Raw genomic sequence first — 27,155 nt, 5'->3', positions numbered from 1 at the left:
CTGTGAGGAGAGGCTGAGGGATTTGGGCTTATTTAGTTTGCAGAAGAGAAGAGTGAGGGGCGATTTGAGAGCAGCCTTCAACTTCCTGAAGGGGGGTTCTAAAGAGGATGGAGAGAGGCTGTTCTCAGTGGTGACAGATGGCAGAAGAAGGAGCAATGGACTGAAGTTGAAGAAGGAGAGGAGTAGGCTGGATATTAGGAAAAACTACTTCCCCAGGAGGGTGGTGAAGCACTGGAATGCGTTGCCTAGAGAGGTGTTGGAATCTCCATCCCAAAAGGTTTTTAAGTCCTGGCATGACATAGTCCTGGCTGGGATGATTTAGTGGGGGTTGGTCCTGATTTGGGCAGGGGACTGGACTCAATGACCTCCTGAGGTCCCTTCCAGCCCTAGAATTCTGTGATTGTATAGGTGTAGTACTTTGCGTGCTGTCCATGTACTCAGCCCACACGATAACCTTTTCACATCAGCACCTACTGCTTCATTGACCTTTGTGTTTCTGCTCTCGGCAGCCTGAACCTTTGTGCCACTAGCATTGTTGGGTTATAATAAAGCAGAATACATTGGCACTGTTTTTTCCACTCTCATTTGTGCTGCAGGAAGTCTTTGATCGCCTCTATTTGATTTATACCGTTGGCTACTCCATCTCGCTGGGATCCCTGACAGTTGCTGTCCTTATCCTGGGGTACTTCAGGTAGGCAGCTCCATTTTTCCTTTTGTGGGAAATATCATTTAATTGCACAGGTGACCTGAGATTTACATCTCCATCAATAATGAAGCTCCTCCTTTGGGTGCGTGTGTTTCCTCTACAAGGTCCAGGGGTTGTGTTACTATTTGCTTGGGTTGTGGTTGGTGCCATTCAGACAGACTTCTTGGGGTTGAGTGGAAAACCCCAAATCCTGGTGGCAGACGGAGCCAAAAATCTAATGGCTCTTTGCAAAAGGGATATGAACTGAATGGAGCTCATGAAAGCAAAATTCCCTGGTTTCCTCGTGGCGCACAGGAAGCAGAAATAGACTCAAAGTACCGAAGTTGGCATGCTCCCAATGTGGGGGGACATAGACCCAACATAGCTGGATACAACATCTTCTTCCTGCCAGGAGATGCCCTACTAATTTTGCTAGCCAAGGAAGAAAACATTCCTGGTCCCCCCACGTCCATGGGGTGGAACAGAGGAGCCAGCCAATCATTGGAGCAAATCTGGGGCTGGCCAATCACAGCAGAGCAAAACGACATAATTAAATCAAGCTGAGGGACACAGCAGTTTGGTACGCTGGAGATATGACCACCACAATTACCTGCCCATGGGACAGGCCTGTCTTCCAGCCCCCTTTTCTGAATAAGGAGAGCACAGAATCACAGAATCACAGGGCTGCAAGGGACCTCAGGAGGTCATCTAGTCCAGCCGCTTGCTTCAAGCAGGATCAACCCCCACTAAGTCATCCCAGCCAGGACCTTGTCCAGCCAGGACTTAAAAACCTCAAGGGATGGCGAATCCACCACCTCTCTAGGCAACACATTCCAATGTTTCATCACCCGCCTGGTGAAGCAGTTTTTCTTAATATCTAACTTATACCTCTCCCTCTTCAACTTCAGACCATTGCTCCTTGTTCTGCCATCTGACACCACTGAGAACAGTTTCTCACCCTCCTTGTTAGAGCTCCCCTTCAGGAACTTGAAGGCTGCTATTAAATCACCTCTAAGTCTTCTCTTCTGTAAACTAAACAAGCCCAAATCCTTCAGCCTATCCTCATAGGTCTTGTGCTCCAGATCCTTAATCATTGTTGCCCTTCGCTGAACCTGCTCCAGCAAATCCACATCCTTTTTATAGTGGGGGGCCCAAAACTGGACACAATATTCCAGATGTGGCCTCACCAGTGCCGACTAAAGAGGAATAACTACTTCTCTAGATCTGCTCGAAATGCTCCTCCTAATTCACCCTAGTATGCTGTTAGCCTTCTTGGCTACAAGGGCACACTGTTTACTCCTATCCAGCGTTTCATCCACCATAACCCCTAGGTCCCTTACCATCGAGCTGCTGCTGAGCCAGTTGGTCCCCAGCCTGTAACAATGCTTGGGATTCTTCCCCCCCAGGTACAGGACTCTACACTTCTCCTTATTGAACCACATCAGATATCTTTTGGCCCAGTCCTCCAATTTATCCAGGTCCCTCTGGATTCTCTCTCTACCCTTCAACGAATCTACCTCTCCCCCTAGTTTTGTGTCATCTGCAAACCTGTTGAGGGTGCAATCCAGTCCCTCATCCAGGTCATTAATAAAGATGTTGAATAACACCAGCCCCAGAACCGAGCCTTGAGGCACTCCGCTTGAAACAGACCAACATCCAGATTTTGAGTCATTGACCACTACTGTTGGGCCCAACCATCAAGCCAGCTTTCTATCCATCTTATAGTCCAAGAATCCAATCCATATTTCCTTAACTTATGGACAAGAATGTTGTGGGAGACCATATCAAAAGCCTTGCTGAAGTCAATGTATATCACATCCACTGACTTCCCCATGTCCACAGAGCTTGTTACGTCATCATAGAAGCTAATCGGATTGGTCAGGCAGGACTTGCCCCTGGTGAATCCATGTTGGCTACTTTTGATCACTTTCCCCTCTTCCAAGTGCTCCAAAACGGATTCCTTCAGGATTCCCTCCATTATTTTCCCAGGGATTGAGGTAGGGCTGACAGGTCTATAGTTCCCTGGATTGTCCTTCTTTCCTTTTTTAAAGATGGGCACTACGTTTGCCTTCTTCCAGTCATCCGGTATCTCCCCTGATCTCCAAGAGTCTTCAAGGATAATGGCCAAAGGTTCAGCAATGACCTCTGCCAATTCCCTCAGTACCCTGGGGTGCATTCAATCCAGACCCATGGACTTGTGCACATCTAGTTTTTCTAAATAGCTCAGAACCTGTTCCTTCCCCAGAGATGTCTGCCCTCCACCTTCCCATACTACATTGTCTAGGACCGTCATGTGGAAGTTGACTTTGTCTGTGAAGACTGAGGCAAAAATAGCATTGAGTACTTCAGCTTTTCCTACAATTAGACTATCTTCTCCATCGTGGGGAGACCACTGCCAGTTGGTGTAATGTAGAGCAACCAATAGACTGCTGTAACCTACACTCACACCTGGCACTGTGCCAGGAGTCTAGACATCACAGGTTCTGATTTTGTACCATGGACACATCCGTCTTCCCCTTGGGCTGTCCCTGGTAACTAGGTGTAAGTCTAGACTTACAAGAGATTGACCCGGTCAGGGTCAATCTTCTGGGGTTTGATTTTGCGTAACTAGTATGGACGCGCAAAATCAAACTATCAGGGTCGACATTCAACCCCTGTGCTCCTCATTCTCAGAGGGGTAAGGGAAGTCAATGGGAGAAATTCTCCTGTTGACCTCCCTCTGTGAGAACAGCCAGGTAAGTCGATCATAGATACGTCGATTCCAACTGCAATTGCTGTAGGTGGAATTGCGTATCTAGGAAGGACTTTCAGATCTGTTGCAGACCTGGCCTTAGTGGGCTATGATCATAGCTGTGTCTACACGTGCACGCTACTTCGAAGTAGCGGCACTAACTTCGAAATAGTGCCCGTCGTGGCTACACGCGTCAGGCGCTATTTCGAAGTTAACTTCGACGTTAGGCGGCGAGACGTCGAAGTCGCTAACCTCATGAGGGGATCGGAATAGCGCCCTACTTCAACATTCAACGTCGAAGTAGGGACCGTGAAGACGATCCGCGTCCTGCAACGTCGAAATTGCCGGGTCCTCCATGGCGGCCATCAGCTGGGGGGTTGAGAGATGCTCTCTCTCCAGCCCCTGCGGGGCTCTATGGTCACCGTGGGCAGCAGCCCTTAGCCCAGGGCTTCTGGCTGCTGCTGCGGCAGCTGGGGATCCATGCTGCAGGCACAGGCTGTGTCTACACGTGCCCCAAACTTCGAAATGGCCATGCAAATGGCCATTTCGAAGTTTACTAATGAAGCACTGAAATGCATATTCAGCGCTTCATTAGCATGCGGGCGGCAGCCGCGCTTCGAAATTGATGCTCCTTGCCGCCGCGCGGCACGTCCAAACGGGGCTCCTTTTCGAAAGGACGCCGCCTACTTCGAAGTCCCCTTATTCCAATGAGCTCATGGGAATAAGGGGACTTCGAAGTATGCGGGGCCCTTTCGAAAAGGAGCCCCGTCTGGACGCGCCGCGCGGCGGCAAGGAGCGTCAATTTCGAAGCGCGGCTGCCGCCCGCATGCTAATGAAGCGCTGAATATGCATTTCAGCGCTTCATTAGTAAACTTCGAAATGGCCATTTGCATGGCCATTTCGAAGTTTGGGGCACGTGTAGACATAGCCACAGGGTCTGCAACCAGTTGTCGGCTCTGTGGATCTTGTGTTGTTTAGTGCAACTGTGTCTGGGAGGGGCCCTTTAAGGGAGCGGCTTGCTGTTGAGTCCGCCCTGTGACCCTGTCTGCAGCTGTGCCTGGCACCCTTATTTCGATGTGTGCTACTTTGGCGTGTAGACGTTCCCTCGCAGCGCCTATTTCGATGTGGTGCCGCGCAACGTCGAACTTGAACATCGACGTTGCCAGCCCTGGAGGACGTGTAGACGTTATTCATCGAAATAGCCTATTTCGATGTTGCTACATCGAAATAAGCTATTTCGATGTTGGCTTCACATGTAGACGTAGCCCATGACAGGCAGTGTCCACTAGGAGTTGTGGGAGTAACCTCTCCAGGCGACTAACTGCAATGGCTCAGATGCAGACAGGCTCCCAAGCAGCCAGGGCTAAAGTACGGACATGCAGCTCTGAAACCTTTGGCTCTAGAATCACCCAGGCCTCTCTCCAGCAAATGAAAGGCAAGCAGTTGTAGTAGCCTCCACAGCAAAGGGAGATCAGACATGCAACACGACAGGCTCAAACTACTTTGGGACAGTGGCAAAGTTAACTAACAAGTTATTCTGAGATGCTTACTGCAGCTTCTGCGTGGCCATGAATCTCCTATTCCTTTGGGTGTCTCCAGTGAAAAATACTTTGCTTCTTATCAGAGAGCTTGTTAAAGCAGTCAGTGCTCAAACCTTGGCCCATTGAATGGGAATCCTGATTAACTTCAGGTCTTGTGCTCTCTCCTGCTTCTTCCTTCCTCTGATCGTTGCCAGAGCGTAGCTGTGCTCAGAGAAGTGACAGGTGAAAATAGCTTCCCTGCTCAGTAGCAAAGTTCTCTCTGGTCACCCAGCGTTAGGCAATGCATTATTTATTAGAGCTGCTCAAAATGTTTAGATCAAAACAAGTTTACTGCTGCAATGGCTTTCGAGAAAACCAAATGGCATCAATTTTGATGCTTCCTGTTGAGGGGGGAAGAACTTTGAACGCATCAGACCTCTCCTTTTGACATAATCAGAACGAAAAATGGGGGGGAAGCACCACTTTGGTTGTTGAAATTTGCCCTGGTCTTAAAATTGGTGGTTTTCAATCATTTCAAAAGAGTGAAAATAAAAGCGTTGCGCTTATCCCACAACGATTCTTTTCAGAAGTTCATTTAGCAATTTTTAAGGGGAAGGATGATCTGGGATTTTATTTCCAAGATCTTAGAATTTTTCACAGGACAGAAAATCCATTTTCCAACTAGCTCTTCTATTGATTTCTCTTTGCTCTGAACAAGATGGAGTAGGATTCTCTTCTGGCTCACATATCATCAGGTGACTTGTTAATTACATTTCAATTGCAGGAAGAAATCCTGCTCTTCCTCATAGCTGAGCAATTCCTTTTAGCATTCTTTGCATCACAGAGGTTTTAAATAGAAGAGGATACCAAAGAATAGACCCTTTTTCCCCTTAAAACCTGTAATCTTAGCAGCTGGGGATTTCAGAGTATGTAAACCCATCGGCTCTCTCAACGCTAGCTAAGAACATAAGAACAGCCACACTGGGTCAGACCAAAAGTCCTTGTAGCCCAGTGTCCTGTCTGCCGACAGAGGACAATGCCAGGTGCCTCAGAGAGAGTGAACAGACCAGGGAATCACCAAAGCGACCCCCCCTCCCCCTCTTACAGCGCTACAGTGCTTTTCATCCTAACACATCTCCAAGCACTTTACAGTCTCCGGGCAGGGAACAAGTGTATCCCTTCTCACAGCAATGCAGCCACCTCTGGTGTGGAGCTCAGCAGCCGTTTAACAGTGCCCAGAAACACTACACAGCAGGAAGTGAAGTAGAATATTGTATCTAGTTGAAGCTGAAGAAGGAATCTAGTCGGATAGGAAGTAAGTACTAACATCCTTGTGCCACAAATGACTATGGGCTCTTGAACCTTAATTTTATCTCTCTTTTGCAGGGTGTATGATTGAGCATGATGTCGTAGGGACCTTTAAGCCCATCTTGCACACTTAATTCTTGCCGGGGCCCCACATCCCACCCGACTGTGAGGTCAGCTGCTTCTTGTGGCTTTTTGAATGGTTCGCCAGGTGTGAATTTGCACCAGAGCTGAACTGTGGCTTTCGCGTTGGGCCACAGCTTTCCCAAGCAGAGGCAGGTGCCGGAGTAGCAACACCCTGCAGAATTGGTCAACCCCCTGGGGCCACTGGGAAGCCCAGCTGAGCCTGAATCGGGTGTGTAACCTGCTCCAATCCCGTGTCTCCCCTCCCAGGCGTTTGCACTGCACGAGGAACTACATCCACATGCACCTGTTTGTCTCCTTCATGCTGCGAGCGGTCAGCATCTTCGTCAAAGACGCGGTTCTGTACTCCGGGTCGGCACTGGAGGAGGTGGAGCGGCTCTCTGAAGAAGACTTCAAGTCTATCACCGAGGCCCCCCCTGCGGATAAGTCCCAGTTTGTGAGTATGGCCGGTTACTTCGAACCTCTCCCTCTGCTGTGGCTCCCTCCGGTGATATGGGGAGTTCTCCACTTCCTGCCTGTTCCATAACAGGAGACTGAGATGTCAGAGCCCAGGGAGCAAACCAGAAAATCTCCCACTCCCTCTAACTGGCTTGAATCTAGCCTACAGTATACCAGTGATGATCCAGTGGTCTCCTAACCTGCCTGACCGCCGCAGTTATCTCAGCGCTAGGATTTGAGGGCCATTCCCAGCACAAGACAGGAACCTCCTCTTTAAAGAGCAACTGCAGGGCCTCGTTGTGCAAGGGTCCGTTTACGCAGCCCTCGGCAGTGGGCCTGCAGGTCCAGGTTGACGGAGCAGTGCTTGTGGGGCTCGTGATGTTGAGCTGTAAAGATGTGGCTGGAGCCTGGGGCTCCGGAGCCTCTGGAAGGGTGTCAGAGGCCAATTTCCAGCCTGATCCACAACTCCAAAGTGCTGCATGCACAGCTCTTTTAGCTGTCAACCTGGCCTGTGAGGCAGGCTGCCACGGGTCTCTGCTGGCTGTATAAACATATCCTTCACAGCGGTGGAGATATTCCCTTTCTGAACAGTTTCCATGCCTCTGCTCCACCAGACGTGTCATCCCTTTGGCTTCCCAGCGTTTCGTTCTCTCACCAGAGCACATCCTTAAATGAGTTTTCCGCTCGGCAGCTCTTCTGCGTACAAAGCGCACAGGAACCACTCGCTGGCCGTGAAGGGAGGTGGCAGAGACCTGGGACATAGTGACCGGAAAGGTCTTCAACTCTGCTCCAGCTCCCAGGCACCTAGACCGGGGGTCAGCAACGCCCTGGCACAGGTGCCAAGAGTGGCAGATGAGCTGATTTTCTTTGGCCCGCGAGGCGGGAGCCCAGCCCTGCTCTCTTCCCCGATGCAGCTGGGAGCTTGCTCAAAGCCAGGCCACCTGCGGATTACCAGCAGACCAGCTACTGCTACCAACCACCACCTAAACGGTAAAGCTCTGCGTCTTCATTTAGGGTGTGTCTACACAGGCACAAATCTTTGAGATAGCCATGCTAATGGCCCTTCTGAAGATTACTAATGAGGTGCTGAATTGAATATTCAGTGCCTCATTAGCATCAGGACACATCCAGCCGCAGTGCTTCGAAAGCGCTGCTTTCAAAAGTGCACAGCTCGGCGCAGATACACAGGGGTCCTTTTCAAAAGGACCCCGCACCTTTCGAAATTTCTTTATCCCACTCAGGGTGTGTCTACACTTGCATTCCTCTTTCGAAAGAGGTATGCAAATGAGGCAAATTGAAAATGCAAATGGCGTATAAATTTGCATATTCGTCACATTCTTTGCATCTTCTAATTTCAAAAGAGCTTCTTTCAAAAGAAGAAAGCCAGTGTAGGTGCTGCTCTTTCAAAAGTAAACCCATCTTCGAAAGAATCCTTCTTCCCTTTATGTAATGGGAAGAAGGATTCTTTCGAAGATGGGGTTTACTTTCGAAAGAGCAGTGCCTACACTGGCTTTCTTCTTTTGACAGAAGCTCTTTCGAAATTAGAATATGCAAATGAGGTGCTGACCATGCAAATTTGCACCTCATTTGCATTTTCAATTTACCTCATTTGCATACCTCTTTCAAAAGAGGAATGCAAATGTAGACACACTCTCAGTGAGCGGACTAAGGGGATATCAAAAGGTGCAGGTCCTTTCGAAAAGCACCCCCGTGTAGCCATTCTGAGCCACGCGCTTTCAAAGCGCCGTGACTGGAAGCGTCCTAATGCTGATGAGGAGCTGAATATTCAGTTCAGCGCCTCATTAGTAATCTTCAAAATATGGCCATTTTGAAGATTTGAGCCCGGGTAGACACAGCCTTATTTATTAATTAAGCTGTTGTAAGTAGGACTATTAGTGACTTTAAAAAGTCTCACCAGCACTCGGACCTTACATAGAGGTCAATGGGTCAAATTTCGGCACTCCGCCTTGGAAAGGTTGCTGACCCCGACCTAGATAAAAAGTATGTACATTTTAAATCATTAAATGGATCACCTCATTGCGACTTGTGCTACAGTTTATTGTGTAACCCACCCCCAAGCTCTGTGGGTGATTGGCTTTTGATAAAGGCCAGGAGGTGGATAGAATGATATTAGAATAATAGCTTGCACTGTCCTCTCTGCGTGCTGGCTTTAATCATCATTGGCTACTACCACTGTAGTTTATTTCTATTAGTTATTTATGTGTTCTTGGTAGAACCCACAGTGTGCTAAGGAATGGTTCCTGTCCTAGAGGTTTTGTACTCTGAGGGCTTCTTTATACTACACAGAAGATAGACCTGCTCAGAGTCAACCTTCCACAGTTCAATCTCATGCATATGGTAAAGACACATGAAATCGATCTATCTGGGGTCAACAGTTGACCCCTGTACTCCTTGATATTGCAAGGAGTAAGGGAGGTCGGTGGGTGAAATGCTCCCGGAGACCTTCTTTAGTGAAGACGGTCAGATATGTCGATTTCAGCTATGTCAATTGCAGCTAGGTAATTGCTGTAGCTAGAATTGTGTGTCTGAAATTGACTTATTCCCCTAGTGTACACCTGCCCTGAGATATTCCCTGCCCCAGCGGATGTTAGTGGGCCTGTGCCAATTTGTACTAGCTTAGGACCAGGAGCTGAAATGGCACATTGAGTTTTTCCCATGGTGATCAATCTGTCAGTGTGCAGTGTGCCTCCCCCATCCCACCAGATGTGTTCTGAATTTGAAATAGCCAAAGGCTATTTCAAAACTAGCAATACCACCTCCCACCTTAGCCTAGTCTGCTGAACACCATGTATGACGTGAAGACCTGGGCCAAAACAACGCGCTTACTGGTTTTTACACACACAAAAAATGTTTTGGGGGCCTCCAAACTTTTTGCCAAAATCAGGTTGAATTGGATATATGATTTTGGTTGGGAAGAATCCCAGTATTTCAGTTTGACTCAAAACTGCATTGCATTTCAAATTTGGCCAATGAAAACACACACACATAACCAAGGGCTGAATCAAAGCAGTAACTCGACACTGGGGGGGAAAAAATTGGTTTGAGTCATTTGAAACATTTAATACTTCAGCAAAAGAAGATGCTTTACATCAAACTGGATTTTTTCCAGTTTTTTTCCTGTTCCTGAAGTGACAAATTCATAATTTTCTTAGCTTTAGTTACATGTCCCCAGGCTACAGAGGATGTGGGTCTATCACAGACCAGGCCTCTTTGCCTCAAACTGTAGTCACTCCTGTTTAGTTCAGAAAATCTTCAGATTGAGTCCTTGTATTGGTCAAGATGCTGAATGCGGCATTGCCTCCACAATAGTCTGTGTCAACCAAAAGGAAAATACACAGGCTCCGGTTACACTACACCAATCTGTCGGCAGAAGTCACTGTCGGAAGAGATTTCCCAACAAAACTTCTGTCGACAGAGTGCGTTCGAGAGCAAAAGCCAATTGAAAGAGCACTCCACTCAGTTGACAAGAGAAGCTGGACTGCCCGGCTGCTCTCTTGACAAGCAAGCCCCTGGAAGTTCAGCAGACAGGTCTGCCCATTGTCCTGGATGCCCTGTCTGTCGAGAAAAGGTCCCCCCAGAGCATCCACACAGCATTTCTGTCAACTGAACCTGTCAAAGTGGGTCTTTGCCCACGAAAGCTTATGCTCCAAAATATCTGTTAATCTATAAGGTGCCACAGGACTTCTTGTTCTCAAAGATACAGACTAACAGGGCTACCTCTCTGATACCTGTCAACAAAAGGTGTTCTTCCTCGTCTGGGAGAGGCAGAAGGTTGGTGGCAGAAGTGCTGACTTTTGTCAACAAAATGCATTTTGCACGTGGACATTCCACCAGTTTTGTTGACAGAACCGGGGTTTTGTGAATAAAACTCGCTGGTGTAGCCATAGCCAAGGAGCTTGAAAAAAACATCCATGTACTTTGCTGCATTCAGAGGGCACCTTTATGCAGTAGAGAAATGGGAGGAGATGTTTCCTGTTTAGGGAACTGCAAAAGCAGACAAGTACCTAAAGGGTGATTAATATGTTACTTTATTTCCAAAGGGAAAATAAAGTTTAATTGTGTTGGGGTGTTAAAGTGTGGGTGGTAATTTTCTAAGAATACAGAAATGATCATTTGAATGGGAAGTTTTTTAAAATCGTCATAGTTTTTTTCACTCTTGGGCTATGTCTACGTAGCAGCATTATTTCCGAATAAGCTATTCTAGATGAGATTTTCAGGAAAAGCTTATTTCAAAATAGGGCAGCCACACGCAAAATGCGGATCAAACCAGCACTCAGCTGTTTCAAAATACAGCGGCTGTTTCAGATGAGAGCCCCTAGAAGCACTGTCTGGCTCTGGAGGTGTGATTGCTGGCTGTCCATTTCCTTCAGCCGAATGCTCGCATGGTGCTGTCGCTCACCGGGGCTAAATGCAGCCTCGCTGGAAGTGGGTGCAGCTCCTTTGGAAATCAGTGGAGCTGGGATTGAGTGTGTGCAATTAACAAATATTCTACCAACTGTCTGTGCAGTCGTGTCTTCGCACGTACAGCCACGTCTGTGCAATCAGCAGCTGTGCACTTCCTGGCTAGGATCTGTTGCACGCCTGTTGTGTCTGTGCACCATTTCCAGCAGCTGCGGACCTGCAGCTCATGTGCAGGATGTGCTAGTGCCCCCCTGCTGCTTGTGCCCTATCTGCACAATGCCCCCCGTGTGTTGTGTCTGCCAGGCTCCCCTGTCATGTGCATGTAGCTCTGGGTTCCTGAGGCGCTGGCTGAATCAATAATCACTGTATAATGATACCCAGAAGCCAACACATGCAAACAGATACCATTCTGCAGAGTCACTGGCGCAGAAGAAAGAACAGTCAGTAAAAGCAATAGGCCAGCAGTGGGAAATCATGTGCAACCCCCAAGCCAGGGCTTTGAGTGCCCTCAGTCAGCTGCAAAGGGGAAAGGTAAATTCCAGGGTGCAGATCTCAGGACTTCTCTCCTCCAGAAAGGACAGCCCAAAGTTTTCCTGCTCACTCATGTTCTCCTGAACACCCAGGAGCTGGGCCTGAGATCAGAGACTGCGTTTACACCGGCCTAAATCCACTGGGGCCAGATCCAGCCCACTAGCTGAAAATGTGACCCTGCTCACGACAACCCAACAGGACTAAGTGGTCAGACATGCCTCCTGCCCCTTGACCAGCATATCCCATAAGCTACGCATTCGGGTGGCCACTCAAGAGAGAGTCCGATGCTGCCCAGCTGATTAGCAAAGCACCACAGCCAGGTTCTGTGTTTCTGTTGGTGGTGCATGTCTGCACATGCCTTGGTGCATATAACAAAATTTATTCCACATGTGGCTGGAAAAGATTAGACGGAACATTTCCCTTGGCTCTTCCATCCAGAGTTCACCTTGTACCAAGTGTCATGAGCTGACTCCCTTCCTAGAGTAAACTTTATGGGCTAACTCCTCAACTGGTATAAATCGGCGTAGCTCCCCTGGCGTTAATGGAGTTACACGATCAAAGACGCAAGCCCCACAAGATGTTCCTTTTTTATCATCAGTTTTGTTAGAAGAGTGCCTAAAAGTCTCCCCTTCGGCCACTTGGGCTGGGCCCTGTGTGCCCATAAGCACTTACACACTAAACTGATGACCGATGGGAAGGGAAACAGAGGCAAAGTGTTAGACGATGGGTAGAGGTGGGACGAGAACCCCCAGTGCCAATTAGTGTTCCCTCTAATGTGTTCCAGCCACAAAGAGAATAAATTTTGTTATGTGCACCGAGGCATGTGCGGATGTGCACTGCTCATAGAAACACAGGCTGCCGGCTGTGGGCGCTCAGCTCATCAGCAGGGCAGCACCTGAGCCTTTCCTGGGCAGCCAGCCAAGCACTCAGCTTACAGCAAACACAGGGCGTTCCCCCAGACCCAAGCTGCTAGCTCCGAGAATGCCCCCTGGTGAACCCACTCCAACTTCCACAGCCACCTTTTTCTCCTCCAGCTTGTTTGCGAGCCCGTGATTACCACTGCTTCAAGTTCACATGCATTTTTAACCTCCCTTTCTCCCTCTGCCGTCCCTGTAGGTGGGTTGTAAGGTAGCCGTCACCTTCTTCCTCTACTTCCTGGCGACCAATTACTACTGGATCCTGGTGGAAGGGCTCTATCTCCATAGCCTCATCTTCATGGCCTTTTTCTCCGAGAAGAAGTATCTTTGGGGCTTCACTCTCTTTGGCTGGGGTGAGTCGCCTGTGCGTTGGGGGCTCTCTACAGTGACAGGGTTTTCATGTGTGTCTCTGTGCGGGTCAAAGAGCCAATGAAGACAGAGTTAATGGGCTGAGGGGTGTTGCTTGAGAAATCCCCCTTGAAGGCCTTATAATCTGCCCTTGTCCACAGACCGTCTCCCTAGCCTGCACAGGAGGCCTCCTTCTGGACACCAAACAGCCATGGAGATGCTTAGGGACAGTCCTTCAGCCTCCCGGCCATCCCTTTGATGAGGCAGCTGGACCAATATAGGACCTGGTCCACCAATCCCTCCTCTGACTCGTCGCATCTCCTGAATCCCCCTGTTAAGCAATACAAGGGGAACCACGCTCACCTGGGATCTGCAACATGAAAGGTTGCACTCCTCCTGCATGACCTCCCAAAACACTGCCCTTCCCTCTCACAGGCAGGGCCTTCCTCCCCACTGACAGCATGGGAGGACCAAGTCCCTGAAGATAATAATTAGCTGGATTTCTCTATCACAGACTGACCCTGTGCGCGGCAGTCCAAGGGAGTCCCTGGAATCTTGCAACGCTATTGCCAGTTTCCCTCCTTTAAAGGTTTCTCTGCCCTTAGAAATACAGTCAGCGTGGCTCCATCAAATTCACTGGAGGGACCTCAATTTACCCCAACCAGGCCAGGGTCCCCTGAAACTGACAGCCTCTAGGGAAATGGCCATATGAAGGGTCAGGGCAGCCAGGGCGCAGAAGGATAGTTTGGGGGGAGTCCTACATTCTCATTTCCCTCCTTTGGCCTCAGACCCTCCTGGCACCAGATTTCTCAAATGTCCAAGCACGCAAATGGAAACCTGCAATTTGTGGGGAAGCAGTTTTTTTTTTCTTTTCTGCCTGGGTCTTTTCTTGGCGCGGGGTGGAAGGGAAGATGTGGGGGTGAGCCGTTAGTGGAAGGCTGTTTACACAGAAGGTTTCAGAAGAGAATGTGCTTTGGTTTCGCTCTGGCTCTGCCGCGGGCTTGGCGAGACAGCACAAGGGCTAATGAGGTGCAGCTCGTTTGAGGACAGGGTGATAACAGCCTGCAAGGTGGAAACACTGAGGTAGAAGAGGAAATGTTTAATATGTCTACACAGTGGCCTTATTCTGGTATGAGCTATTCTGGAATGGCTTATTTTAAAATAAGGCTGTTACACGCAAAAATGAATTTTAAAAGAGCACTTCACTATTTCAAAGTACAGCATCTACACATATACAGCCAATTTCGAAACAGAGGCATTGGATGCCCTACGGCTTATTTTGAAATAGGCACTGTAACCTGTCTTTACAGCACCTATCTCAAAATAGTTATTTCAAAATAGACGCTATTCCTCACGAAGGCTGTGACCACACTATCCCTCCTTTTCGGAAGGGGCATATTAATGAGGGAGTTCGGAAGATGTCAATGAGACGCTGACATGAATATGCAGCACCTTATTAGCATAATAGTGGCCGCAAGTGATTTTAGTCAGGGGGCCTTTCAAAAGGACCCCCCGATTTTGAAAGCCCTTTCTTCCTATTTGTTTTTGGGAGAAAGGGCTTTCGACATTAGGGGTCCTTTCAAAAGCCTCCTGGCCACATGGACGGTGTGCATTCTGAAAGCAGCAGATGGGAATAAGGGGACTTTGAAGCAGGTGGGGTTCTTTCGAAAAGGAGCCCTGTCGAGACGAGCCGCGCGGCGGTGAGCTGTGTCAGTTTCGAAGTGCCGCGGCCGCCCACATGCTAATGAGGCGCTGAATATGTATTTCAGCGCTTCATTAGTAAACTTCGAAATGGCCATTTGCATGACCATTTTGAAGTTTTGAGCTAGTGTAGACACAGCCAATGAGGTTTGCCAATTCTGAGATAAGTCAACCACTATTTTGAATTTATTTCAAAATAGCAGTTGTGTCGTGTAGAGGCTAAGATAGTTATTTCAAAGTAACGCTGTTATTTTGAAATAACTTTGCTGTGTAGTCCTACCTTAAGGCTAAGTCTACACTGGTCTGGAAGATCAACCCATTCAGGGTCAATCTTCTGAGCTTCGATTTTGTGTGTCTGGTAGGGATGCATGAAATCAACCTCTCAGGGGTCATAGTTGACCCCTGTACTCTTCGCAAGATGCAAGGGAGGTCAACAGGAGAAGCTCTGGAGAATATCTCACCTGTCATAATTTTGCTTTGGCACTGTGTATAATTGCTCATGTTCCAATATGGTTTCTATACCAATGGATCTCCCAGTTAGCCAGATGAGAACCAACATTGAAGGAGTAACATGAACGTCATGCCCGCTCAGTATGGCACTATGTCTCACTCTAGGGGTGGCTAAGCCACACAGCAGTTAACAAGCCTGCTGCAGTCTTGCTGCCAAGAGCTTTGAGCTGTTTGCTTCTGAAGATACAGGGGTCCCAGATCCTGTCCAGAGGTGCTGACATTGCAAAAGCTATGAAAGCCTGGGGGTGGGATTTAACATGCTAGGCAGGCCCCTGGGCAGTGTGTGGAAAGGGGTGGGGCCTTAGGTGGAAGGGGCAGGGCCTTGGGCAGAAGGGGTGGGGCTGTAGCAGCCAGCCCTCAACGCTGCCCAGAAAGCACAATGCACTTCAGAGCTAGCTGAAGCGCGTGGTGCAGGGATCTGAAGTTGCCACCCAGTGCTTCAGTGGTGATTCTAAAGGGTCTCGGGCTCTGGTTGCTACAGCAGCTATTCTTAGGACTCACATACTTAAAAACGCTTTAACTTACCAGAGTAACGGGTGCACTTTGCTAATTTAATCTTGTGTCTCTTTTGCTTCCGAGAGAACCGTGCTGCATTTCTGCTGCTGTTCCTCATTAAAATGAAGTGCTTGGTACAGACCGAGCCCAGGAAATGATTTCCTAGCATAAATCTGAGACTGAGGGGCAAGTCAGTAGAAATAATGCCATACGTTTAGCAACACTGCTAAAGTAGCCAAAGGAAAACAGTCAAGCAGGAATCAGATCCTTTCCTTAACGCTTCTGATCCTTGCCAAAGTGTAATCAACTTACCGAGCAGCCCACAATGCTAAAGCCATACCTGTCAAAACACCAATTAACCATGTGACTCCAAACATTTGTGGCTGTTTAATTAAATTCTTCTGGAATGAGAACGGATGATTTCCTCCAGTTGCATTTGGGTTTGCTTTATTTGGATTAGCATGATAAAATACTTATCTGTATACACATGGCTTTGATAAGTTTGGGGCATTCAAAAAGGGACCTAGTCCATACCACAGTGAAGACCAATGTAGAACCAGTGATAAATAATTATGATGTTCACATAAGTATAGAAGGGAAAACTTTGCCCAGAGAGCTAAGATCCTTTGCTTATATAACAACAAACATCTGAGGATTTGGAATGCCGTGGTGATTTCTAGGAAAATCCAAACCATTCCTCATAAATCAATTTATGCTGAAGGAACCAAAACATCAGTCTGCTGTCAGATGTTGGGTCCAAGGATTTATCTGGAAGAGGATTTACAGTCCAGAGCCTCTGCTGGCGTAAGTTGTTAGTAGTGGACCTGGGTGAAGAGTTTGATTTTTCAACTCTTTGGCCGTTCCAAAAAGTTGAGTGAAAAAAAAAAAACTCTTTGGGTTGAACTGAAAATGAATTTTCTAAAAAAATATTCCAGCAAATTGCAGCCTGAAACGAACTGCTTTCTTTTGACTTGAAACTTCCTGTTTATTAGTTTGTTTTTGACGGTTTTAAAAGTACACTGAAGGTCATTTCAAAATGCAGAGCTGTGACAAAATAAAAAATATCACAGTGATTGATTTGTGGAGGAATTTGTTGTTTCTTTTTCATATGAAATGATTTGTTGAATTCAGCATGAATTGACAGAAATGAGGTTAACCCAAATCTACAGAAGTAGTAGTAGTAGCATCATTCAGTCTATGTAGACTATGGATCGTGCCCTTCGTAGTTCCGTTTGGGATCATCATTTGCAGCATTGACTGTGACTGTGAAGGCCCATGCAAGAGTGACAGTCATTGCTGCATCTGTTGCATGTGTAATGGGTGTCTGGCAAGTCCTTACTGTGTTTTCTGTGGGCTCGCTTCTCCTCTGCTAGCTGTCTGATCCTCATCTCGCCCTTCTGAAGGCCCTTGTGTAGTTTCTGCCTCCATCTGCTGCAATCGTCTGCCAGCTCCTTCCAACTGTCCGGCTCGATGTCTACCCCCTGAGGTCCCTCTTGCAAACATCTTTGTAGCGCAACTGGGGGTGTCCGGGAGGTCTTATGCCAGAGGCTAGCTCACCATACAGGATGTCTTTTGGGATCCTTCCATCATTCACCCTGTGGACGTGGCCAAGTCAGCAGAGCTGCCGCTGCCTGAGGAGGGTGTGCATGCTTGAGATTCCAGCTTCCTCAAGGATGGCGGTGTTGGACACTCTGTCCTTCCATGATATTCCAAGGATGCTCCTAAGGCAGAGCAAGTGGAAGACGTTCAGACTCTTTTCCTGGCGGGCGTACAGGGTCCAAGACTTGCTGCCATAAAGGAGGGTGCTGAGGATGCAGGCTCTGTAGACTTGCATTTTGGTGTGGGTGTACAACTTGACCAAATCTACATTTTTGATTAAAAAGATATTCATCTGAAAAATGTCCCTGCGCTCTGGTCAGTACTGAAGGATCTGTCCCTTCTTGTAGTAAAGCAGATACAAAGGTGACAGAAGGAAGTTGCTTCTGCCAGGCATCTAGAAAAGAAAAGCTTTTACTAGTGGCAATGAATTCAGCAACAGCATTCAGGTCCTTTGCAACTGTTATGTAAAGGAAATGTAAGGAGCATGACCAATAACTGTAGAAAATCAGTCAACAGGTAAAACCTCTCTAGTCCAGCATCCTCGGTGCTGAACTAGAGCATTTGTTGAACAATGGGAGATCAATATTGTCTAGCAGCATTACCAACACTTCCACTGCTTACTGGGTTCTTAGGAGACATCTAGGGGTAAATTACAGCTAAATACAGCACAGAACACTGAGAGCCAGGTCCTCATCAATATTCTCTCTAATCTTTTCCATCTATATCACAGAATCATAGAATTCTGGGGCTGGAAATGATCTCAGGAAGTCACCTAGTCCAGCCCCCTGCCCAAAGCAGTATCAACCTCAACTAAATCATCCCAGCCAGGACTTTGTCAAGCTGGGACTCAAAAACCTCTAGGGTTGGAGATTCCACCACTTCTCTTGGTAACGCATTCCAGTGCTTCACCGCCCTCCTGGGGAAATAGTTTTTCCTAATATCCAACCTGGACCTCTCCCTCTGTAACTTCAGACCATTACTCCTTGTTCTGCCGTCTGTCATCACTGAGAACAGCCTTTCGCCATCCTCTTTAGAGCCCCCTTCCAGGAAGTTGAAGGCTGCTGTCAAATTGCCCCTCACTCTTCTCTTCTACAAACTAAATAAGCCCAAATATCTCAGCCTCTCCTCATAGGTCATGTGCTCCAGCCCCTTAATTATTTTTGTTACCCACTGCTGAACCCACTCCAATGCGTTCACATCCTTTCTGTACTGGGGGGCCCAAAACTGGACGCAGCACTCCAGATGTGGCCTCACCAGTGCTGAATAGAGGAGAATAATAACTTCTGTAGATCTGCTGGAAAAATTTCTCCTAATGCACCCCAATGTACCATTAGCCCTCTTGGCTTACAAGGGCACACTGTTGACTCATACCAGCCTCTCATCCACAGTAATCCCCAGGTCTTTTTCTGCTGCACTGCTACTTTGCCAGTCTGTCCCAAGCCTGTACAAGTGCTTGGGATTCTTCCATCCCAACTGCAGGACTCTACACTTCTCCTTGTTGAACCTTGTCAAATTTCATTTGGCCCAATCCTCCAATTCGTCTAGGTCACTTGGACCCTTTCTCTACCCTCCAGTGTATCTACCTGACCCCCTAGCTTAGTGCCATCTCCAAACTTGCTGAGGGTTCTATCCATCCCCTCATCCAGGTCATTAATAAAGATGTTGAAAAGTACTGGTCCTAGAACCAATCCTTGGGGCACTCCACTTGAAACCGACCACCAACCAGACATTGAGCCATTGACCACTACCCGTAGGGCCCGACTATCAAGCCATTTTTCTGTCCACCATACAGTCCATGTATCCAATTCATACTTCCTTAACTTGTGGGCAAGAATGTTGTGGGAGACTGCATGCAGAACAATTTTTTTATGTGTGTAACCCATGCATGGAGGACTGTGGGTCACTGTCACATGTGGTGCGACCTAGACCACCTAAACAGTGACAGAAAAAATCTCTTCTACAGCCTCCACTGACAGCTGTGTGGCTCTTAGCTCAAGCGGTAGAGGCTGCTGCATTAAGTTCCTGAGATCCTGGGTTGGAGTCAACCTGTGGGTGGTTACACTGGCACTCCAATGATGTCTCCCTTTGTGGAGCCAAGTTTGTCCTTAGGCAGGACTCAAAAGTGTTAGGAGAGGGAGAGAGTTCCTTCTGTTCATTCAGGAACATCCTTTGGTGGGATGGAGCTGTGGGGAAGGATTTTGCCTAGCCTGAGATGTTCTCACTCTTTGCAGCACCAGGGGAGAGACCTGACTTTATAGAACCTGCATTGTACACACTGTGTGTATTGATGGGACATGCACAGCGCATACAATGTGGATACTGTAGAAGTCAATTACGGCATCGTCACCCAGTGGGACTCTGCCTGTGGAGTACTGGCTACCTGTGCAGGGCTGGGGTGTGAGGGGTCATGGGGTGGCATGCAGGAAGGAGACCCAATTGCTTTTGTGAGGCTTGTCCTTCTTGGCTGGTTCTTCAGCTGCCAAAACAGCTAATTTGTGACTTTCTTTACAACCGTGCCCTGTAGGCTTTTGAGGGGGGTCTTCTAATGCTGGATGTTGATGTTTTCAGGTGCCCCGCCCTTTAGACAGCTTGTGCATGGTTTTTAGACTGTTCTGAGCAACCCATAGCTCCTGTGACCTTGGCACCACTAAAAACCTGGCCCAAGGATTCATAGGTTGGGTATTCACATGATGACCATAATAACTAATAGTGGGAGAAGCCAACTGAGACCCAGCAAAAGCTGGAGTTAAAGAACTACTGTAGGGAACCCAAGGACTGAGGTACTTATGAGTCATAGCACATATATTTTTTAATTTAAACAAATAGTTATGGTCTTTGGAAAGAATTTGCAACACCAAATTTTGTCCCTGTGACACCAGTGTAAAATAGAGGTGGTCAAAAAGGGTGTGGGCAGTGGTCCCTGTAAGCCGAGTGCTTGAGCAGCCACCCAGAAGAGCTTCAAATGCCATCCGTTTGATTAGCAGAGCGCCCACAGCCAGCAGCATGTGTTTCTATTGGTGGTTCACAGCTACTCATACTTTGGTGCGTGAAACAAAACTTACGCCACACATGGATGGAAAAAATTAGAAGCAATATTGGGTCTGGAAAGGTGGAATTATGCAAAATTTTGTGAAAGAAATTTTAATTTTACAGATTAGAAAAGGGAACTAATTTCAAAATATGTCCCATTTTGTACAGACAGCTCCTGTATTTTGAAAATGTTTGCTTTCAAACTTCTCTGCTTTTTAAATTTTTCACTTTCCTTTCTCCATAATCCCATTAGTTTCTCTCTTATTCCTTTTCCTCTCTCTTCTTACCCCCATGCCTGCCCTTTTTTCTGTTTTCCATTTTGCCCCTGAGAAAGGATGGAGAAGAAGGAGAGAAAGGGAAAGCGGTTTAAAAAGCCCTTTGTTTTTTATGTGTCAGAGGGGTAGCCATTGTTAGTCTATATCTGCAAAACAATGAGCAGTCCTGTGGCACCTTATAGACTAACAGATTTTTTTGGAGCATAAGCTTTCATGGGCAAAGCCCCATCTGACTAAGCGGGTCTTTGCCCACAAAAGCTTATGCTCCAGAAAAATCTGTTAGTCTATAAGGTGCCACAGGACTCCTTGTTGCCTTTGTTTTTGTTTCTTTTCCAGGAGTTTTTTCCCCTAAAAAATGGAAAATTGCAAAAAAGATAGGGGAAAATTGCTAATATTGAGAAAAGATCTTTTTTTGTTGTTGTTGCTTAAAAGTATTGTATTTGAATCATTTTAACACACTATAATCAAGCCAGAGTATCATCACTGAATTTAGTATACAGGTTGAACCTCTATAATCCAGCACCCTCAGGACTTAACCGGTGCCAAATGAGAGAATTTGCTGGACCACGGGAGGTCAAAATTGTCTAGCAGCATTACCAACACTTCCACCACTTACTGGCTCTTAGAAGACACAAAGGCTATGTTTAGATAGGAGTGATCTGCCTACAGAGCTTTCTGTCAGAAGATCTCTTCTGACAAAACTTCTGTCAAGAGATCGTGGCCATCTGACAATTGGATCGGAGGAGCAATCTGCTCTGTTGACAGAGAGCAGCCAGAGTGCTCTATCAGCAAAACAGACAACCAAAAGCACAGCAGAAAGGGATGCCCAGTGTCCTGGAAGCCCTGTCTGTCACCAGAGACCTTCCCTGCTCCCTCCTCCCCAGCCCAAGAACATTTAGACTAGCTTTCTGTAGATAGATCTCTGTCGACAGAGGCATTATGCCTTGTGGGGAGCAGGATAAAGCTGTCGACAAAAGTGGTGCACTCTGTCGATTTACTGGCAACAGAATGCCTTGGGAATCTGTACGGTCCCTGGGTTTTGTCAACAAAAAGTTGGATTAGGGATGTTGCCAGACAAGAGAGCTCCAGATTAGAGAGGTTCTACCTGTGCACACCGGTGGTATGTGTGACTCAAGCAGTGGCACAGAACCTACATACTGCTGCAAGGGTAGGCTAAACAAATGGAGACAAGGTCATAGTGAGAGATAGAGGAGCTAGTTTGGATATTAGGAACAACTATTTCACCAGGACGGAGGTGAAGCACTGGAATGTGTTACCTAGAGAGGTGGTGGAATCTCCATCCCTACAGGTTGTTATGTCCCAGCTTGACAAAGTCCTGACTGGGAGTTGGGGCTGGTCCTGCTTTAGGCAGAGGGCTGGACTCAATGACCTCCTGAGGTCCCTTCCAGTCCTAGGAGTGTATGATTCTATGGTTGTCCCTGCCCCACAACCCTGTTCGGGAAAGCACTTAGCATACGCTTAACGTCAATGGGGCTGAAACCTATTTAAAGTTAAGTTTCAAAGGGGTACCATGTGTGCCTGTTTCAGCAAAAACGAGGAGTTCTGTGGCACCTTAAAGACTAACACATTTATTAGGCTAAAAGCCTTCACTGCCTGAAGCCTGCTTTGTCAGAGGCATGTCAGGTTCACCTAATGAAGTGGATTCTAAACCCAAAAGTTTATTGTCAAATAAATTTGTTGTTCTTTTACATGCCACAGGACTCCTGACTTTTTGTTTTTAAAAGTTAAGCACGTACGTAAGGACTTTCCTGAACTAGGCCCCACAGAGCCCAGAATCTATACAGAGAATGATAACCCTCATCTTCATATTCTGAAAGGGGCTATTTTACTACCATTGGTGGCAGTTATTGCAGACCCAGTCGTACATTTTCAGGGAAGTTCATGGGGGATTTTGGTACATAAAAAAGGCAGAATTGGATTTCCAAAAAGAATATTTCCAATTATTCAGTATTTTCTTAGTTCTTACAGATAAAAATTAATGTCAGGTATAAATCCACTGAAATAAATGTAGTTACACCAGAGATGAATTTGGCTCTCATGCTTTACTTATTTTTCCAGTGTTGTCTTAGATTTTGTTCATTCATGTGGCAGGCTTCTTAAGCTGGAAGAAGCTTTTTATCCATCCCAGTTGAGAAAATGGTCTTTCTTGGATCAAATTAGTGAGCGAACAGGATGGATAAAATGTCAAGATATGTATTAAATTAGTGGAAGAAACCCTGGAACTGTGAATGACTTGCCCATTAAAATCTCCCAGGCCCTAATTTTCATTGCTACCACGTATCTCTCGAACTGGTCAAAACTGGGAATTTCTGTCTCAGGGGAAATGCAGAAATTTTGGAATTTTGTTCTGAATCAGGACAAAAAGTCAAAATCTCAGAACTTTTGCAAAATGAAATATTCCCAATACATTTTGCTTTGACTTCACCATTTTGATTCTATATTATATTAATCAAAAAGTCAAAATCAATAATGCAAAAAGATGTGACCGTTTCAATATGTTCCTGCCACGTGTTTCAATTTTTTTGTTGAACCAGCTTATTCCAGCTGGAAACTGTTCCACTGGAGAGTTTTCAACCAGCTCTACTTACCGCTTTGGTCTGGAGATCAGCCTGGAAATATCACAAGGATGGGCTCTCCCTGAAGATTTCTGCTGTATCCCCTTTCAGCCAGTAGCAGTGAGAGGGTTGTGTGAACTTTATGGTCAGACACATCCCAGCACCTTCAGCACCTTCAGAGGACATATAACCCAAAGTGCTCTTCCTGACTGTGGGTTGCAATGCCATCTGACTCTGCTGCCAAAGCGCTATGAACAAAAATGAGAATTCAAACCAATCTGAGGCCAGGTCTGCACATGACCTTAAAGTCAATTGTAGATGCACAATTCCAGCTACAGCAATTGTGTAGCTGGAATTGACTTATCTACAATCGACTTACCTGATTGTCCTCACTCAGGGAGGTCTAGGGGAGAACCTGTCCCACTGACCTCCCTTACTCCTCATGAGATTGCAGAGTACAGGAGTCGACTTTCGACCCTGATAGTTTGATTTTGTGCATCCTCACTAGGTGTGCGAAATCAAACCCACGAAGATGGACCTTGCCCGTGTCAATTTTCCAGGTAGTGAAGACATAGCCTGAGCACGAACAGTTTGAGGCAACTTACTGGCTTCCCAAACTTTTGAGAAGTTCTCCAGAGCTCAGAAGCAGTGGAAGGCAGATAGGCGGTCAATGTTTGAGGGGATTGTCATCTTTGGCATGTGTGTTCTGAGTGTGTAAAGGTTCGCGTACTTTCTATCCCGAGAGGGTGGAAATTAGAAGACCTGAGTTCTGGTCTAATCTCTCCCCTGCTGCATATCCCTTGGCCAGTCGTTCATCTCCTACAGTTTGTCCTTCTTGCCCAGTTAGTTGGTGAGTCTTCTGGGGCAGAGGCTGTCTCTTCTTATACATATGTCTATCGCTCAGTGTAGTAGGAGCAGCATCTCAGTTAAGGTCTCAAGTACGATCATTGCTACTGTAATATAAACACCGATAGTCTGCAGTTGGTTTTGTCTCTGGTTCCAAACTTCCCCAGAACTGCAGGCCATTCAGATTTGGTGTTCTGGATAGGACCAAGACATGGACTATAGGTCTGAGCCTGAAGCCAGCTCTGAAGTTGGTGGTGAAACCAGGACCAGACCCTTAGCCTCCAAACTATACTGCAGGGATTCCCAACCTATGGGTCAGGACCCAAAGATGGGTCATGATTTGGTTTGTAAAGTATCACCAGCAGCTCAGAGCTGCACGCGGCTCTTAAAGAAGCCGTGTGCAGCTCCTTAATGCTGCCACTGCCGGCAGCTATCTCTGTCAATAGAGAAGCAATTATACATTACAAAGACAGCTTCTCCACCTCTGATATTTGTAGTCATCCCAGGCAAACCACTTATTAGACTCTTTCAGTAAATAATTTTCATCCCTCTCCTCCCTTTCTCCTTTTTGCTTCCCCTTCTGTTCTGTGTAGCTGATTTGTCAGTTTTCCTTCTTTTTTGTTCGTATCTCCCCGCAGCCCCTGAGCGTGATTCACCCAGGCCCTGAGTGTGACTTCCGCAGCCTCTCCCAGCCCCTGAGTGTGACCTTCCAGCCCCTGAGTGTGACTCCCCCAGCCCCCCCAATGCCTGAGTGTGACCTTCCAGCCCCTGAGTGTGACTCCCCCAGCCCCCCCATGCCTGAGTGTGACCTTCCAGCCCCTGAGTGTGACTCCCCCAGCCCCCCCAGTGCCTGAGTGTGACTACCCTCTCCAGCCTCTGAATGTGGGGCTTAAGCTAGAGGAGCTGCAGAGACGCAGTTTGGAGGATGAGGATCTTTCCCCTGCCACAACTCAGATCAACTATAATAAAATAATAATTAACTATAGTAAATGTAGTGTTATTATTTTATTATTATTCACGTATTTTCCCTTGTTCTGTGAAATAACTACTCTGACTATATAAACATGAGGGGCGCAATTTTATATTCTTGCCTCAGGTGCAAGATTAGCTAGTTCCAGCACTGCTACCCCCTCACCCGTTTTTGAACTGCCTTGGGTCATGAAGTCTTCCGGAATTGTCAAAATGGGTCTCCATCTGGAGAAGGCTGGGAACCGCTGCTGTACTGGAGCGGTGGAGGATTCCTCTAAATTCCTTCCTTCGTGTTATCTCTAGGTCCCTTGGGTTGCACTGGCTGAGTATGCGTGGTGTGCTGTATTTACTGATGAGCACTTTCTTGTTTTCAGGACTTCCTGCTGTAATTGTCACGGTGTGGGCCAGCGTGAGGGCCGCTCTAGCAGACACAGAGTAAGTCGGTTGGATTTTGTGTTGTTTTTGTCCTGTTCTTTTGTCATGTCTTGGCTGTGATTTTGGCGCCAGGAAGTTTGTGGGTGAATTAGAGACCCCAGAGAAAAGAACTAGATAGGTCTGCAGATCTGAAGCCTTACAATGCAGGCAGGGAATGCACTGAGCAGGGGATGAAATTCTGTAGTTCTGTTGCAGCTCTCCTGGTTTGCCTTTAGTTTAAATTATGTCACCAGTCTGTGGCCACCCACAACTTCACAGCTGGTGCACTGGGATCTGTTGGAAGTCTGCAGGGCCAGAACTATTATTCTAACACTCCACAAACATAGAGCTCCACCACTTGATCTAAAAGAGAATCCCCATTTGCTTGAACATTACAGGGCTTATGACACACATCAGAATAGTTCCATTTCCATCCAGCAGAGGTCAGTACTTTACTTTCACTTGCTTTTCAGTTCCTTTTCCCCTATACCTGAGGTTGAAGGTAATCCATGATCCTTCACCACTTTTTCTGATCCATGGCATGGAGTGGTAGGTCTTGGAATTACCAGTCTTTTCATATTAAGACTTCTATTGACAGTTTTTTGTATTGTATCTTCCATCTTTCAGGTCCTTTCTGGATGTCCCATTCCTCCCATGCTTTCTGTGCTAGTCATTTGCCTCCCATTATTATTAGACATCCAGCCCTCCTCAACTGTGTGCTGTCCATTCTATCACTGAGTCTCAAGTACACTTCCCCTCGATTTCTTTCACTTTCTGCCCTCTGCTTGCTGGCTGTTTTCTTCAGGATATTACTTTCTACTGCCTGTATCTTCCTTCTTCATAAGCCTCACAGTTTTCAAACCATAGAGCAGGCAGGGACAAACATGCAGCAAACACCTCTTCTTCCCATTTCTTACTTATTTGCCAGTCTCACAATATTCCTCCATCCTTTTTCGTACTGCCTCTGTGCACTGAGTTCTTTCTTTCAGTTCCCCAGAACTCTCTCTCACTCTTTCTCTCACCAAGGGCACGAAGCATATTTCCTAAGGGTATCGCTTCTTTCTTCTGGTTCTTCTGAGCTCTCCTTCTGCCCGCTGTACCTGCATAACTTCTATTCTCCATGGCTATGTCTACACAAGAGGGTTTTGTTGACAAAACTGGTATTTTGACAACAAAACCTGCAGAGTGTCTACACTAAAAATGTGTTCTGCCAACATATTGTCGACAGAATGCAGTGCTTTCATCGACAGCCTTCTTCCTCTCCACCACGAGGCAGAGTGCCTTTCTTGACAGAATCTGTTGACAAAAAAGCCATGTGGATGCTCCAGGGGGCCCTTTTTCTACAGACTGGGCTTCTGGATCACCAGGCAGCCACGTCTGCTATGCTTCGGGTTGGCCATTCTGTCGAGAAAATGGGTGGGCAGTCAGCTGCTCTCTGTTGATAGAGCAGCTTGACAGTGATCTGCCATTGTGTGTGGTCACAATCTGTCGACAGAAGTTTTATTGGAAGATATCTTCCAACAGTAACTTCTGTTGACACCTCGCTGTAGTGTAGGCATAGTCGATGTGTTTACCTTCAAACCATGATTTTCCACCTTAGATTTGGGTAGGTCTTCAGCCCACTCTGATACCCTATTTACCAGTTCCTCTTTGCTGTCAAAGAAAAGAGCCATGTCATCAACATACATTAGTTTTCTCC

General features: G+C 47.0%; 1 protein-coding gene across 2 annotated transcripts in view; it reads left to right on the top strand.

Moving 5' to 3' along the window:
* PTH1R (parathyroid hormone 1 receptor) overlaps window positions 1–27,155 on the top strand; it is a 188,790-nt gene that overhangs the window by 136,262 nt on the left and 25,373 nt on the right. For both annotated transcript variants that reach the window (XM_074985261.1, XM_074985260.1), the window contains 4 exons: window positions 597–691; window positions 6,635–6,821; window positions 12,893–13,046; window positions 25,417–25,477. In XM_074985261.1, coding sequence (XP_074841362.1) covers window positions 597–691; window positions 6,635–6,821; window positions 12,893–13,046; window positions 25,417–25,477 — 497 coding nt within the window. The remainder of the gene's footprint in view (window positions 1–596; window positions 692–6,634; window positions 6,822–12,892; window positions 13,047–25,416; window positions 25,478–27,155) is intronic.

Source organism: Carettochelys insculpta, chromosome 2, assembly GCF_033958435.1.
Source record: "Carettochelys insculpta isolate YL-2023 chromosome 2, ASM3395843v1, whole genome shotgun sequence".
NCBI classification, from domain to species: Eukaryota; Metazoa; Chordata; order Testudines; family Carettochelyidae; genus Carettochelys; species Carettochelys insculpta.
The sequence above is the reverse complement of the archived record's forward strand: the minus strand, read 5'-3'. Positions and strand labels throughout refer to the sequence as shown.